Source organism: Plectropomus leopardus, chromosome 12, assembly GCF_026936395.1.
Source record: "Plectropomus leopardus strain MGB_pleo_1.0 chromosome 12, ASM2693639v1, whole genome shotgun sequence".
NCBI lineage: Eukaryota > Metazoa > Chordata > Actinopteri > Perciformes > Serranidae > Plectropomus > Plectropomus leopardus.
In genome coordinates, this window is record NC_142187.1 from 34264098 (window position 1) to 34280946 (window position 16849).

The following is a 16849-nucleotide window of genomic DNA, read 5'->3' on the forward strand; positions in this document are numbered from 1 at the left end:
TAATGGTGCTGGTTTAGTCTAACAAAGAGTCCAATGTGGCCTCATGACCAAAGAAAACACCAAACTATTTCACTTTAAGGCGCTGAGACTCGTCCTCACTTCACTCATTAATGCTGCTAAATCCTGCGAGGCAATAAAAAGACACAAAAACAAAAAACAACATCAGTCTAACTAAAAAAAGTTGAGGTTAAAATAACTGCCCGTCTCATGATGCACCTAAAACAAACATGTTTTCTTCCCATCATGCTCTCCTCCTTCGCTGTGATGCATTCCTCCCTTTGGTCACAGTCAAATTCTTAATCGGACTCTCAGCGCAGATAAATCCTGCCAGGAGGAAAACCTCTCAGGTATGTTTTTGCAGGGCTTTGCTGCGGGGCTTTGGTGACCCCCAGATGCCTGAGTAATTATTGAGGGTGGAGAGTCCCGAGTGTGACCTCACCCCCACCTCTGGGGTCAGGAGGTCAGGGACAAACTGCCGGGTCGGGGGCTGTCGGCTGAGCAGGGTAACACCCTCAGAGCGCCGTCGTTTAATCACATCTGGGCTGTTTCGGACACCGTGGCGGCCAGTCAAAACAAAATCAACCCTAATAATAATCTTAATTTGGCAAATAAAAAAGTCCCCCAGTCTCTTATAATGCACTTTGACCTTTTGACATTTTCTAGAAACAAGCAGCATGACTTAACACGAGTCAGTATGAGGGAAAAATATTAGAGTGTCCAACCCGAAAACCAACCAGCAACTGCATGCTGGCACTGACTGTGCGGCCTTATTGTTCCTGATCTAAATAAAAACACAAATATAATCTACAAAAAATAAATAAATGGAACTATAGGCGAGACTTTTCTATTCAACTGCTGTTTTTCTCAATTTAGATTTAACTTTGAAATAGAAATTTGGGGCTAAAAAAGGCAAAAAGTCAACAAAATATGGAAAATTTAACTTTTACATCCCCACAACAGCCGGCTAAACGCTTCTGTTCACGAAGATCATACAATACGATCAAAAGCTTCAGAACAGTCACTAAACTGACTGCTTTTTCAGTATTGCAATCGTTTTTGTCTTTTGTTATGATTTAAGAAAAAATTTGACTTTTAACCTTTAACCGTTTGAGACACAAAGTCCATCTTCTGACGTGTTGAGATGGAGCTGCAACCTCTGCGTGTGTTTGTCTGACCTCACGAATTCAGCTTAGTGTGATTTCACATGTTAACATGTATTTTAAAACAGTTTTAGTCAGACTAACACACTAATTCAACTTTTTCTAACATCATGTGGACGCGAGTGAGGTCTAACACTGACGACCAGGTCTGGCTCATAGTCCGCCTTGGATGGGGTTCAGGACTCTGCAGAAGAGTTTATTTCTGCTACAACAAACTGGGAAAACCATTTATTAATTGAGCATTGTCATTAAAATTATTCCCATAAAGTTGAGCAAACACCATAGTCTAAAATCTGTGTATCACAGCATTAAGAGACTCAACCAAAAACAGCCCCGACAAAACCAGCTCATAAAAACATGCAAATTCTGCCTGAATCTCCTGTTTATTGCTTTATTATCCTGCAGAAAAGCTGCCATGGTGGCATTCGCTGTTTGCAATGAAGGTTTGGAGGTTTTCCAGTGTCTTCGTTGGCGGTTTCAGAACAAGTTCTTGCTGAAATCTGCAGCAAAAACTCAGCGGGGGGGCGGGGGCTCCTATTAAAACCATGAGGCTGGACGCAGGCAGGTACCCGCATCAGTGAAAACGCAGAGTGGCATTCGTGAGCATTAATGAGCAGATGCCTCGTGTTAGAGCTGGTTTCTTCCTCCTCCTCCTCCTCCTCCTCTTCTTTTACACCGGCTTCTGTTTCACCGCCTCCCTCTGCCTGGATCTGATTACCCACAATCCCCAAATCTGACGAGAAAGCTTCCTGCCTCGCCTGAAAGTGCCAGCTTGCAATTTATAGCTCCTCTTCCTCACACACACTCGAACACACACACGCTGCCATGTTACATGTTTTACGAGGGTCCGCTCTGAGATGGCTTTGGTGTTTCGGGGGACGATGGGGGGAAGTGTGTGTGTGTGTGTGTCATCATTGTGAAGCAGACCACGTACTGTGGCAGCTGGACTTTGACTCAGTGTTAAAGTGATCCTCAGACCAGAATCTGACTTTAAGGTATCAAACACATAACTTTGCGAGCTTGAAACCTCGATGTTAAAAAAGTTTGGAGTTTGACGAAGTTTCAAACAAAAGTGCCGGTTTGTGAATGTTAATTTTGAATATAAATCCAGTTTTCATTTTTGCCTCAACACATTCTGCTTTACTTGTATCACAGAGATTGAAATTACTGTGAAGACACGTTAATTTCCCCTCATTTCCTACACTGTAAAAACAAACTATTTATTTTAACTCCAAAAAGTTAGTTTCCAGGCTGCTTTAAAAATCGAACTTCAGAAGACATGTTGAGGTAGTTTTGTTATCATTAAACTTTTCTTTAAAAAATCTTTCTTTCTTTCAAAACTTGAAAATTTCAGGAGTCTGGAGACCAACTTTTTTAAGTTAAAAAAATCGTGACAGTGCAAAACTAAGACAGTTACATCAGATCAGAACACATTTGACCTTTTGCAGACGACACTTTCATATTTATAAGAGGTGTAAAAAATAATTTTACTCAAAGGTCCATGTGTTTTTTCAGAGCTTTTACAGCTGATGGCAAATGATTCAGATCATTGTCAGATCAATATGCAAAAATTAGTCAATTAATTACGTTTTCAAGATAAAATGCTGTTTGCAGCTTCTAAAATGTGTCGATTTGAGGCTCTTATTATTCATTTATGACAATAAACCGAATCTCCACTGTTAGTTGAGTAAAACAAGCTATTTGAAATGCATCACCCTAAGATGCTGGAAATTATAACGGGTATTTTTTCACTATTTATAGACATTTTATAGACAAAATGATAAATTAATTGGGGATCATAAATAATGAAATGAAATGGATTTTGAAATGAGATTTTTTATATAATTTTCAAGTATCGCGTTATATTTTCTTAAAGGGACTCTGGAACATAACCAGCTGCTTGTTTAGTTTCCCCCTCGTTTCTTCTCTTCTCTTTTTCGTAAACAGTTAACGTTGTGAGATGACTTTGTCTGCTTAACAGGTTTGTGCTGCAGCAAACTTCAGACCAAGTTTGGATATAAATTCCACCTGCTTTTTCAAGAAAATCTGAATATATTGCGATGAAAACCAGTAAAAATCAAAAATGATGAGCCTGTTTTACGATCAGGGTCCCATGTTGCCTCTGAACCATGAACCCTAAACAGCCTCCACGGTTCAGTCAGCCGGCCCACACAGCAGCAGCCCTCAGGAAAAACACTTGGCAGTAAAAAGAAACTGAGCGTCAGCGCTCCGCCCCGCAATTATCCACAGCCTCACACATCCATCAGACTCAGCAGCAGAGCAGACGGAGCGCCGGCCTCCGCTCTGAGTTACGTCTCATCAGTGAGACTCACCGATCCAGCACAGACTCTGACGCTCTAAAATATCAAGCTTCTGACCAGTTTTTTTGAAAGTTTGACAAAAAAGGTTTTATCACATGGTTGACAGGTGATAAACACGTGACAGCAGGTGGTCGTATAAAATGTTCAGGTGTTTAGCCAAATATTCTTTAACTTTAATAACTTTAATTCACAGATTTTTCATGTCGGCATTATTTTTTTTTGCTGCTTTCAGGTGCTTTTCATACACTTAAACCTCTCAAAGCTGAGAAAATGTCTTTGATTTCTTTCAAAAACATGAAAAAAACATAATAATGGGGGGGTATTAGAAAAACAATTTAAAAAAATAGGGGAAAATGGCCAGAAAGCTACAATTATGTTGATTATATATTTGTAATTATGTTACAAAATAAAGAAATAAAAGTTACTATATTAGCATTTTCTTGAGGTCACTTTACTTTTATTTTATTTTTTTCATTTTCTTGTAACTTTTAATACTTTCTTTTGCATTTTCTTTGGCAGTTTCTTGTTAAGTTGTCCCTCTTCTCATGCAAAAAAGTAATCAAGCCAATTTGCTCAGCTTTCAAAGGGTTAACGAGCCTGAGACTGGATCACCCTCCGGCCCAGGTATCAAATTAATGCTTAAATAACAACATTAAAGCCAGAGAAGGTCTGCAGAACATTTACTTTTTTCACCCTCCTCCTCCTCCTCCTCCTCCTCCTCCTCAGCTGCAGCTCCACTGGCACAGCTGGGAGTTTAGTGCCTTGCTCGAGGGCAACAATTAACAGCTGATTAAAAACTCGGAGGTGGTAAAGTAAAACCTGCTTTAAAAGTGACACTCTCACTAGTTTGGGGTCAAGGGGAATCAAAGGAGAGCAGGGCAGCAATACTCTATTTTTTTAAGGGTATTATTCATTACAAACATTTTTTACATTTAATTTAACAACATTGTTTTTACAAATTCACATATAAATTGATGAATATGTTCATTTGTATTACATACAATTTTTTTTTGTAATTTTTTTTGCAGTTGGTGTCCTTTTAGTTGACATTTAAAGGAGGATTTAGCTTTTATTATATTTATATATGTTTATTTTTTTCCCTTTTGGCTGAGCATTCAGAAGAAGCCATCTGATGCATTTTTTAATCACTATTCTAACTTTATTTTTTTCAGCTGAGCAGTAAGAGCATCCTGTTTGACTTTCAAAAAACACTCAAAAGATGAAATTTTCAACCTCAAAATATTCTATAGGATGCTAATAATCTTTTCAATTACTTTTGTATGAACTACTTTTCTTTTTTCTTTTTTGCAGTTGGTGTTCATTTAGGTGAAATTTTTCTTTATTTTCTTAATTTTACTCTTGGAGTATTTTTTCATTTTGGGGGGAGCATTCAGAAGAAGACAATCTGACGACTTTTTTTATCACTATTATAATGTTGTTTTTCATACTTGCAATTTTATAATAAGCAGTTGAGCAGTAAGAGCATCCTGTTTGACTTTAACAATACACTCAAAAGATGAAATTTTCAACCTCAAAATATTCTCAAGGAGTAATCCCGTTTCGAGGAGGCGTGTGTGTTTTGGGAAGCTCGGTGTGTTATTTAATCTATTCTAACACACAGTAAAGCATCAGGTTGACTCTGAGCTGAGACCTCAGTTAAAGGTCACGTCTGCGGGCTGCGGTTTGTCCTCTCTGGCTTCATGTGCTGCTGTCATGGAAAAACTACGCAACCAAACTGCTGTTTTTCTTTGTGTCCAAGCTGCAGATGCCGCAGTAAATTAGGTGTTTTCATAAACTCCCGGCCCTCAGAAGTGCTCGATAAGTATGTCCCAAAAATACAGAGGAAATGCAAAGTCATCTTTTTTGAAAGGCAAGAAGAGGCGGCCGAACCCTGGAGGGACGTTTGCTCGCTGCAGCAGGAAGAGAAGCAGCAATCAGGACAAACACAAAGCAGATCTGCAGCACTGATACGTCTCTGTGAGCTGAACGGCAGCTTTGTGACGCTCGGAGCCTCCTCCGGCGACAATATGACATGTTTGTGTTTACGCCTCGCTCTGCGCACCCCGGGCGGCGCGTATTCTTCCCACTGACCAACATCCTGCCAGACAAAAGAGTCTCTGTGTCCTGAACAGAAGGACGAAGGCAACTCGGGCCAGAGGACGGCTGAGGGGACATGTGGAGTGAGACTGCACAAACAGAGCTGCTGATTTTTCACATTTCAGCAGCAGCATCAGTCAAAACTCAGTCACTCGGCCATAATTTGTTTACATGTATGACAGAAAAATGAAGTTATATATTTGAACCATGTTTAAGAAAAACAGAGAGAAAAATGTTTGTGCGGCCGCTCGGGGCTTCCACAAAACACAGCCCAGTCACCCGAAAAAAACCAAGCATTTTACTTTTTTTGTTAAACCAGAGATACATTACGTTGGGACTAATTACTAATAACTCGGGGCCCGAACAGAAGGGGGACCCTCAACAAGCCTGGAATACAAAAAACAAAAAAAAGATGATTTTTTCTAGTAATTAGTGCCATAACTTCAATACAATTCAACAACAAAATATGTTGAAAGAATTATCTTTAAATAAAAAATCAAAGAGAAAATCAAAGAAAGAAAACAGACTTTCAAAAACAAAAAAATGTCAATGTGTCATGTGTGATAGAGACGACGTTTACGAGAGGACAGCGTGCCACGGCCCAGAATCTGATGCTACACACGTGTACATCACAACTGTACAGGAGCTGAATGTTTGTTTGTTTGTTTGTTTGTTTGTTGTTTTTACATTTTATTTAGGCCCTGAGTTACGCATGTTTTATGGGCTGATTCGTGCTGTTGCTACAGTCTGTGATTCAAACTTACTCCTGAATAATCACGCACAGATCCACAGTGTTAATAAAGACGAGGTGTCAGCCCCAGGAGGTGATTCACATCAAACAACCGTCTCTGATCCCAAAAAACCTCCACACAGTGAGTTTCACAGATTTTAAACGGAAATGAGTTGTTTCATCAGATGTCCTCTTAAATAATTCTCTTAGCTCTGTGACTGTTTTGGAATAACCTCCGTGTCCCCGCAGGACTAAATAAAGTCCACCGTCCACGTACTCAGGATACCTCGATGACCGCAAACACAACAGTTCCCATAGAGTCAAACGCTGCGATGTCTCCTGCATCCGCTGACGGCTAAATCAGGGGCCAAATATTATCATATCCGAAATGTAAAAATATCTTTTTTGAAGTCGGGGGAAGAGAATGTCTCCGTCTGTCGGACAGAAACAATGGAGCGATGGAGCATGTGAAAGTCGTCCAGCTGAAATCAAAGGGGAAGGATGTGAGGAAGGAAAGCAGCGGACAGAGGATGGAGATAGCAACAGAGAGTGTGTGTGTGTGTGTGTGTGTGTGTGTGTGTGTGTGTGTGTGTGTGTGTGTGTGTGTGAGTGTGTGTGTGTGGTGGCATGTCACGCTCAGATCCTCAGAGCTGCAGCCAAACTGCCCAGGGGACTTGAAACTTGATCAAAGTGTTCGCCGCACTGAGAGGAGAGCCATTAAACGAGCTTAAGACCGCAGCAGTTTATTCAAACGGCCAATTAGAGAGCCCGATATAACCTCTGACAGGAAAGGTTCGGATATCCTGACCGGCCATTCGCTGCTGATTGATCAGCAAAAGTTGGAAATCTATGAGGAGGACGTGGATATGCAGAAATTTACAGCTCTGAGCCGACATCTAACTATCATCTTGAATTTTCTGCCCCCTAGTGGCCAAAAAACTATTATAACAGCTTTAAATCAATAAAATAAGACCGCCAAACTGAAAAAACACTTAACATAGAAAGATCTGGTCACCAACCTGATCAGGACACACTGGTTCTGCAGCCTCTTCCACAGCGAGCGGTAGCACTCGTTGGCGATGGCGAAGATGTGCGGAGAGATTTCACCGAGGTGGTGTCGGCTGTACAGCTCCACGGTCGGCCGGTCATACAGGCCATCGAGCGTCTGGTAAGGGTTCACCGCCGCCAGAATGGAGCCGATGTACGTCTGACGATGAGAAAAGAAGCAACGTGTTCTGAATATAAACACGAATAAAAATGTCAACATGTATGAAATATGAACAAGCAGAGATATGATAAATACACAGATTTGTACCGATAGAAAGACGTGAATCAGGTGTGTATTAGTGCTGTTTGAAGTGTTTTAGTCTGGTTAGCATGTCTTTGTGAAACCATTTATTAAATTTACTGCTAATTTTAGCCCAAGCAGAGCGATGCTATGACAGGCTGCCACGAAATACTGTCTGTCTCCGTTCATGGTGCAGACAAAATTGTGCAAACTTTTGTCTGCACCGAGTTTGAGAGAGAATAAGTAACTAACTTTTTACTGGCCTCCATGCTGCTTTAAAAGTTTTTTTTAACCTGTTTTCCATCCCACACACGGTGTCAAATTTGACAGAAAAAGTAAGTAGAAAGGCGTGTACATCTACTGCAGAGCTGTGTACATGGTTCTGATCTACTGGCAATTGGAAACCTCTATACTGCAACACGGGATGACCAAAAAGACATGAAATTACTGCAGAAAGACACAAAACGACCAAAAAAGACTCACAATTACCTCAAAGAGACACAAAATAACCAAAAAATAGACTGAAAATTACCACAAAAAGACATAAAATGAATTAAAAGGGCTAAAATGCTACAAAAAGACCAAACACAAAGAAACACAAAACAGAGACACATAATGACTTATCAGTTACCTTAATAACACATACAATTAGCCAAACAGCTACACAAAGATAAAAGAACACCCACAAAGAGACACTAAATGCCAAAAAACATAAAAGAATGCATAACTTCAGCTATAAAGAAACGCAAAACCAAAACAAAAGCTTTTTCTCATCCCTTCTTAAATGAAAAACACTGAAGAAGGAAATATTAAGAACAAGCTGAGAAAACGTATCAACATCATTTCTTTTTCTCTCTTGCCTCTCAGAGCTTTCTGTAAAATACTAACTGAATAAAAATGAGTCGTCCGGCTAAAAGTCTGTATTTTCTGAACCCACTGTGATGACAAGTGCAATAACTCATCTCTGAATCTATCCATCATTACTCGTCATTTAATAATCGCTGATCAGAGTAAAACATCTCCGCTGCCTGGCTTTGCTCAGGTGGAAGCACAGACGGCCCGAAGGCTGCGCATAATCCGATTTCTGGGACAAAAGCACAGAGTCATAAAAGTCTTATTAAGTTCCACAGAAGGCGGACGACAGCAAACATGAGGACCATGTGACCGCTGTAACACGAAATCTCCTCCACCAGTTCCACTCACAACATTCAACACATTCGACCTTTTTCTTTTCACCGCCTCCTCTCAAACTGCACATTTTCCAAACCAGCGTCATATTTCAAAGTTCAAAGCGAAACAAACCAAACTGCTGAAATAGAAGCTCGCGAAGCCAGAATAAGTGTTGGCAGCAGCTTCAGCGCTGCGGTCGTGACTAATGGATAAATAGGCAGGCTTGGAAAAAGGCAGAACATCGCCATGTATCCGTGAGAAAGGACGCAGGTTTTTCTACCGCTGGCTTCGGTATGAGAAGTCGTAAAGGTTAAAGCAGCGTCATCGGGCTCTAAGAGTCACTCAGGCTAGGTAAAAAAAAAAAGGTAACGCTGTCAGAAACGCTCCTCGTCATCGTCAGCGGTGAATGTTTGAGCAGTTTGAAAGGTCAGAGAAGCATTAAGCTGTTTTCTGTAACATCCGCGTGAGCGTAAAAACAGAGAAGTTTTCCATCTCTCAGACATGCCAAGAAAACGAATCTGAAATTGGATGTTCTTTAGAATAAAAACACTTTAGGATTTAAGATGACCCACAGTTTGGAAATGTTAATAATGATTATTTTCAATTTTGTTTTCTTCCTCAAAACGACATGTCCGATCTTAAATGCTCCTGAACCTTTTGGATTACGGCCACGATCCTGGTCTGCTCTGAAAAATAACACTTTGGGAGCTCACGATGAAAAAGTCCACACGCTGTCACATTAACCAGCACTGACGCGAGTCAACGAAGAGAACCAGCAGTTTTATCACATTCGCTCCATGGATGGACACGTTCGGGCACACGGAGATCTCTCTGAAGAGAAATCTGCATATTTGCAGAATCTCAGGGTTTCTGATATCGGAGGCATGTTGGTATCGTCTGTGTAGTATTAACAAATCACATTAAACAGTCCATGTACAGAGGCTGAAGAAAATGTAATGTTGGAAACCATGTACGGGTACAGGGGCCCAAAGTTCAGGCCAGCCCGATGGCCCGCACCCACAAAATGTCACTCAATAAACACAAACTGACCAGGAGGTCACACAAAAGACCATAAAGTGACACAAAAAGACCACAAAGAGATTCAGAGAAACCACAAAGTGACAAAAATTACTACAAAAGAGAGCAAAACCACCACAGACGCAAAACGACTCAAAACAAACATATGGAGACAGAGAACAAGGGAACACAAGACAAAAAAGACAAAACAAAAACCTCACAATTATCAGAGACAGAAAATAGACACAAAACAAGCTCAAAGAGACACACAGTAACCAAAAAAGACGCAAAACCACCTCAAAGAATCACAAAAACACAAAGATATGCAAACCAATCATTTTTTCTTGTTTTGTATCCTTCTGTGTCTGCTCTGTTTTAGTAGCCATTTGTCTCTCTTTAAACTAATTTCATGTCTCTTATGGTAATTTGGTGTCTTTTTTGGTTGTTTTGTGTCTCTCTGAAGTTGTTTTGTGTCTTTTTTGGTTGTTTTGTGTCTCTTTGAGGTAGTTTTGTGTCTTTTTTGGTTGTTTTGTGTCTTTTTTGGTTGTTTTGTGTCACTTTGAGGTAGTTTTGTATCTTTTTTGGTTGTTTTGTGTCACTCTGAGGTAATTTTGAGTCGTTTTGGGTATTTTGTGTCTCTCTGAGGAATGTCATGTCTTTTTGGTCGTCCTGTGTCACGGTTTAGTCGTTCTGTGTTTCTTTTGTGCGTTGGGTTTTCGGCATGACTCGACACCTCAGCTCAAGTTTCAGCTTCACTTCAGCGTGAGGCAGAGGAGTTGCGGCTCGGTGCCGTCTCATGTTCGGTTTGTCGTGCTCATCCTGCGTAACTGACTGACCACTTTCTCCAAGAAAAGCTGCACAGAAGCTGCCGCAGATTACAGCTGCTCCACAAAGGGGGAATTCCCAGGGATTCTCAGCTGAAAGGGTGCAATTATTCCAAACTTCACTCTTATTTCTCACTCGAGTCTTCCCGCCTAAAGACAAAGATTTTGGCCACAGCTGTCTGAAGATGAGAACATCTTGTGTGTGCAAAAGGTAAAAATTTCATTTCGGCAGTGCAGTGTTCCCATAAGGCCACATTAAGACGCGACGCCTGGAGGAGATGAAATGCTTTTAGAGGAAAGAGACAGAGAGAGGAAGGACACGTAAATCTGCAGAGCATCTCCGTCTCCCGTCTGCAGCCACACGACTCCACCGTCTCTTATCCCGTTCATCTGCAGCGGGCCTCACCTCATAAAAACACAAAATGACATCTGAAAGCAAACACGGCCGCCAGACGTCTGTCACTCAGAAAAATCACTTACATCTTTCTGACTTTTTCCGCTTCATTTTTCCTGTTTCACTGAAACCAGATATTTTCTTTATGTCTCTACAGTAGCTATTTATTATTCTTTTTATTAGCTGTTAGTAAAAGTGCCTTTCAGGTTTATTATATGAGAGCGGAGCTTCAAACTGTTCGACTCTTGCTAAAACAAGCAGATAAATTAAAAACAGACTTTTCCTCATTACAGAGCTCAATCAGAAAAAATACTGTTAGGTTTTTGGATAAAAAGAAAGAAGAAAAAAAAGCTCTTTCTAACACAGTGTACCATGCCTGAGGTGAAACCACGTTCAGCGCTCTGAAGTGGAGAACTCAAATTACAGCCATAATAACGATAATTAGGTTAATGGGCATGCCGATGTATGGGGCATGGAATAAAATCACCCTGGCAATGCAAAGCTTCAGCTGAGCAGGTTAGAGCTCAATGTGAAGTTAAGCTCAATGGAAAAACTCAAAGAGAGCGGCTCAACAATGACGAAAATAGTTTCAGTTGTTCGACTGTTTGTATTTTTTCCAGAGACCGATACACATGAAGCTCACTCAGCTTTAACCACATTTTGCCCAAATATAACATGGTACTATGAGAGCATACAGTCGTCCGATAATGAAAACTGCTGCAGACTTCAGACTGAAGCTTTAGTTTTAAGATGACGCTTTTGTCTTGATACCATGCATCAATGAAAAATATCATGATTCAGCGCTGGAGTGGGCTGTTAGACATGTCCCTTAACAAAAGATGGACAAAAAATAGCAAAAAAAGTAAAAAGTTGCACAGAAATTACGTGAAAATAAGTTTAAAATAAATAAATAAATAATTAAAAAGAAAAGTAAAAAACAAACAAAAAAGAAATGAAAATAACCCCAAGAAAGTGCTAAGAAATGATAAAAGATATAATATGTAATTAACAAAATGACCCCATGTTTTTCTAAAGAAATCAAACTGATTTTCTCAGGTCAGAGCTCTGAATGCTAATGAAAGCTGTCTAATGAAAGAAAATTGATGTTCGCCCAGGTGTTTAAGGGTTTTTAAGATGTGGCCAACAAAACACCACACATTGCAAATAATGTTTGTAAAAAAAAAAAAAACATAAAAAAACCCAGTTAAAACCACGCACCATGAAATCACCATGAACCAGTCAGATCAAACTGCTTTTCTCTTTTTTACTGATATCTCATTGTGAGCTCTCTCTCTTCGTGTTACATCCTGGTTAAACATCCTGTTCAAACAAAAAATGTATCAAATTACAGAAGCAAACGCACTCCTTAAACGCTGCTTCACAGGTACTTTAAAAGGTAAGATGATGTCAAAGTAGACAAAGTTTTGCTGATGAGGACGTGTCCTCTGAGTTACCGTCCTCTGGACTCCCCTTCTGTACAAACGTCTTTATCAGCCGCCCTTATTGCTCATTAAACCCCTTCGCACTAATCTCCCCTCGCCATTCAAACGACCCACTGACTGACTGACCTACATTCAGCCTGGATGCAAATACATTTGAATGGCAGTTGAGGTGACAGTATTTACAAGACAAATACTGGCTCAGAATCTGCTGCCTGTGCAAATCAGCCGCAGTAAAGGGGAGGTCGCGTTGTTGTAGTAATACACAGCAGATCATAAATCACCATGCATGTTATCTCTGTAGTATAAACACAGCGCGGCGGCTCGCTGCTCAGGTGGAGGAGTCAGTTCAAAGCAGAAACGTCCGTCTCGCACCGGCAGTGTAAACTGTACACAGTCGCACTGATGTCGTGCATCACTTAGCTCGTCATGTAAACTTCTTTGCAGACGCTTCTGTAGTGTCTCATAACGTTTGGGGACTTTTTCTGGAGTTTTTGTTTAAAATATCTGGAAAACGTTGATGGAGAAACACTGTAACTTTTACACCTTGTGACAGCTGTAATGGTTAAATTTCAAATTTCACCACTGTGGGACTAATAAAGGATTATCTTATCTTATCTTATCCCACATGCATGAATGAAATGTTTTAACAGCCATCACCAGGAGCAACCATCTGCTGATTAACCTGAGCAAAAAAATTAAAGATGGGAATTAAAAGCAATTACCAACCTAGCAGGAAATGCCCCACAAACTGTGAGAAATTTGTAGAAGAAAATGGCCTGAAAATTATTATTTTTAAAATGGGTGAGTATTATTAGAAAAATCTAAGAAAAAAGAGAGAGAGAGAGAGAGAGAGAGAGAGAGAGAGAAGAAAACTAAAAGTCTAAAAATAAAAAAAAATATATAATATAAATAAATCTACTTTCCACCCTGTAAAGGACATTTATAATTATTATAAATATATATTTAAAATTAAGTTACGCAACAAAAATGTATCCATATATTTATGGATATATATCCATATATTTTTTTTATTTCGGCATTTTTATTTTAGGTCATTCTCCTGTTTGTTTGTTTTCCTTTCATTTCTGTTGTTGCTTGTTTTCATTTTCCTACAACTTTTTACTATTTTTTTCTTATTTTTTGGGTCATGTCTTCTCAAATTTGTTAATACCTTTTCCCCATGTTTTTTTTATGAAATTCAACAAATCTGCTCAGGTTTCAAGTTAAAAATGTATCTCACTGATATAAAGTCCTTACATAAAACTATTCTGTCTTTGCAGTAGAAAGACACAAATACTTTTAAAATCGGTGCTGCATGTCCAGATTTAAGAGAGAAAAAGGATGCTTTTGCTCAAAAGGTAGAAAACCTACAACTACCAGAATGCACTGCGCTGTACCGGACCAATAAACACTCACACTCATGGGTGATGTAATGCGCACTCATTCATTTGACACAGATTTTTACCAAAGTTCATTTTCAGATACAAGCCGCACTGTTTTCACTGTTTTTTTCATCATTTTGCTTTCATGGATATTTCTGACATTTAAGATGGAGCCTTAATGTCCCAGAAAGTCCTATAAATAAAGGTAAATACGGTGTATACAAAAAAAAGCACTTTATTGAACTTAAGACTTTTTTTTAAGGTCTGATCTTTTATCCTGATCTTCTTCTCAAGAAAAAAACATTTTTCAAAAAGCTTCAGCAGAAATGTGGAGGGGGTTAAGTTCAAACCAGACGGTGCGCGTCACTAAAATAATATTTTTTTTAAAAAAGAATGCCTCGGGTAAAGTCATGCCTTCTCTTAACGCGATGAATTACAACCATTTGGACTTAATTAGATCCCCCCGTTGCTCCGTCCTGGTAACGGTTTCCACGGCAGCGCCCGGGCTGAGAGCTAATTGGCTGTGAATCTCATCAGAAGCCCCCCTATTGGCTGACGGGATTAACCGCGGCCCCTCGTCCTCCGTGTGTGGTGTCAAGTGCTCTGCGTTGTTCAGAGTCATACCACAGAGGTGACGCAAGAAACGTGATACACACATTTACATTGTTGGTCTGAGGTATTTAACCTGGTATTTATGTCAGAGGACCTCCAGTTTCACAGGAGTCCAACAGTCTGATGGCTGCTTTCAGTATTTCGGCTTTAAAGTCACCAAAAGCAAAAAACCTTTTTAAAGGTGACCATTTGCAGAATAACTTTTTCCAGATTACTTTTTGTATGAAGTAGGAGATTAATAGTTATCTATCATAACATTCACACCGACTCCTTTGAAAATGCAGTTTTGGGATGTGCACTGTTTCTATTTTTTCTCAATATCGCCTCATAACTTGTGCTGTTGTGGCGTCTTTCCCAACACTTTGATTAAGCCCTTGAAACTTGAGCAACAAAAAATGGCCCAAAACTTAACAAGATATTAGCCTAGTAAAATGTTACAAGAAATTACCTAGAAATTTGTAAAAACAAACAAAAAACAAGTAAATGACTTGAAAAAGTAGGTAAAACATTTTTTTTTTTAGCATAGTAATTTTCTCTGAACTTATAACTTATTCTAATTATTGTGTAAAAAGTACAATAAACATTTTTCCCTAGCTTTTATTTTCTTATTTTTTTAAAATTATTTCCTAAACCTATAAATTTCATACAATTTGTGGAACATTTCTTCCCAAGTTGTTCATTGACTTTTTTGACATGTTTATTTTCTTTCTTTAAAAAAAAAATCTAATTATTGTGTTCAGAGATCTGAGGGTTAAATACTTTGGAAAGGCATCTGAAGAAACATTAAACTATAATGTTTTAATAACCAACAAATGTACAGAGGTGTGCTGAGAGTGAGTGTTTAACATTTAAATGATGGATTATAAGTAGAGTTCACTTCACTTTTTGACATCACATATCTTACACTGAACAGATAAAACCTCCTGACAAAAGGCAGATATGCGTCACTGGTCAAAGTGACCTGAAGTGAGTATTTCGCTCAGTAACTGCAGCTAAAGAGCCTTTCTGTTTACAGAGCGGCGTCAGTCAGCGCTGATGGAGTAACTGTAGAACAGAGGGAGGCACGCAGGCATTCGGACCCGTCCAAAAAATAAGATCTCTCAGAGCCGGAGCCAGATAAATGCTCTGAGAGGGAAATGAAGACCAGATGGAGGAGAAAAAAACAAAAACTGGAGCATCAGAGCCAAAGCGCTCTACAACCTGCCTGAGTGACGGCAGGAAATGTAAGAGAGAGAGGAGGGGGGACGCGCAGCAGTCACTGAGTTACCGTGTCACCAAGACAAATTCCTGCACATTTGTTATCCTTGGCGATTAAAGCGATCCTGATCCACAGTTCATGTTTTATTTCGCTGCTGACGGACGGAAACTCCGCATCTGCTGAAGTTGGGTTTGTTATTCTGGGAATGAAGCAGAGGCAGTTCTGATTCTGGTTTAATTATATAAATTATGTACAATTTTTGCATGTTAAAAAAATAAATGTATAAATGTATTTTTTAATTTCCTGACTGAATGAGAGAGTTATCTTACAGGTGAGAAAAATGATGCTGTATGTGAATATAATGCTGCGTCAGTTACGTCAAATGGTGAAAAAAGCCCAATAATAGAGCATGGTGAGAAACAAGATCATATTTTTCTTCATTTGCATAATGTTTCATACTGTAAAGCTGTCACGCATTAGACTGTAGTCAAAGTTGAAGAAAGTTTGCTTGTTTCAGGTAGTTTCACAGCTAGTCGCTGATTTGTTTTCTGTGTAAATTACATGAAACGACACTTCAAGTTTGACAATTGAACTTAAAAAACTGTAAACCAAATACGCACTGGCTGCCTTACTGGCTGACAAACTGGCTTGATTTATTTCATAAACATGGGAAGAACGCAATGAGCAACAGAAGAAGAAATGTCCCACAAATGCCCCAAAAATTTGTATTAAAAAACCTACAAATTTCTTGAAAATCAGTAAAAATATTATAATAATTTAAAAAAAGAAAAGAAAAGAATAAATGCATTTTTCTAATATTCTCTTTAAAGAAAAGTGACACTAGCAACGTTAAATTCTACTTATTGTCTTCATATCTGCTTTAAATGTACATGTAGCATAAATTCAGCAATCTGTCCATGTCAGTGAAAGCGCCTTTTAAAAACCAAAACGACCGTGTGGGCTGAAACTGCACACATGAACACATTTATCCACGCCCAAAACACGCAGAGCAACTCTCGAGCCAAACACACAGCTTAATGATCTTGCTGTAAAAATCCCAAATTTTGCAACCAAAATGCGATGATCCGAGCCAAACCGATATGTCCATCAGATTCCAGACAAATCTGTTTTTTTTCTGTTAGCGAGATAATTTAAGAAATAACAGACGGGCGGATAATCTCTGCCAAAACTGACCGAAATTATTAAACCAAAAA

At 39.3% G+C, this 16849-nt stretch overlaps 1 protein-coding gene across 1 annotated transcript in view; it reads right to left on the reverse strand.

Annotated features, from left to right (window-relative positions):
* myo10 (myosin X) overlaps positions 1–16849 on the reverse strand; it is a 161579-nt gene that overhangs the window by 76808 nt on the left and 67922 nt on the right. Inside the window, exon 4 of the mRNA XM_088085923.1 lies at positions 7328–7515. Within this exon, the coding sequence (XP_087942049.1) occupies positions 7328–7515 (188 nt within the window). The remainder of the gene's footprint in view (positions 1–7327; positions 7516–16849) is intronic.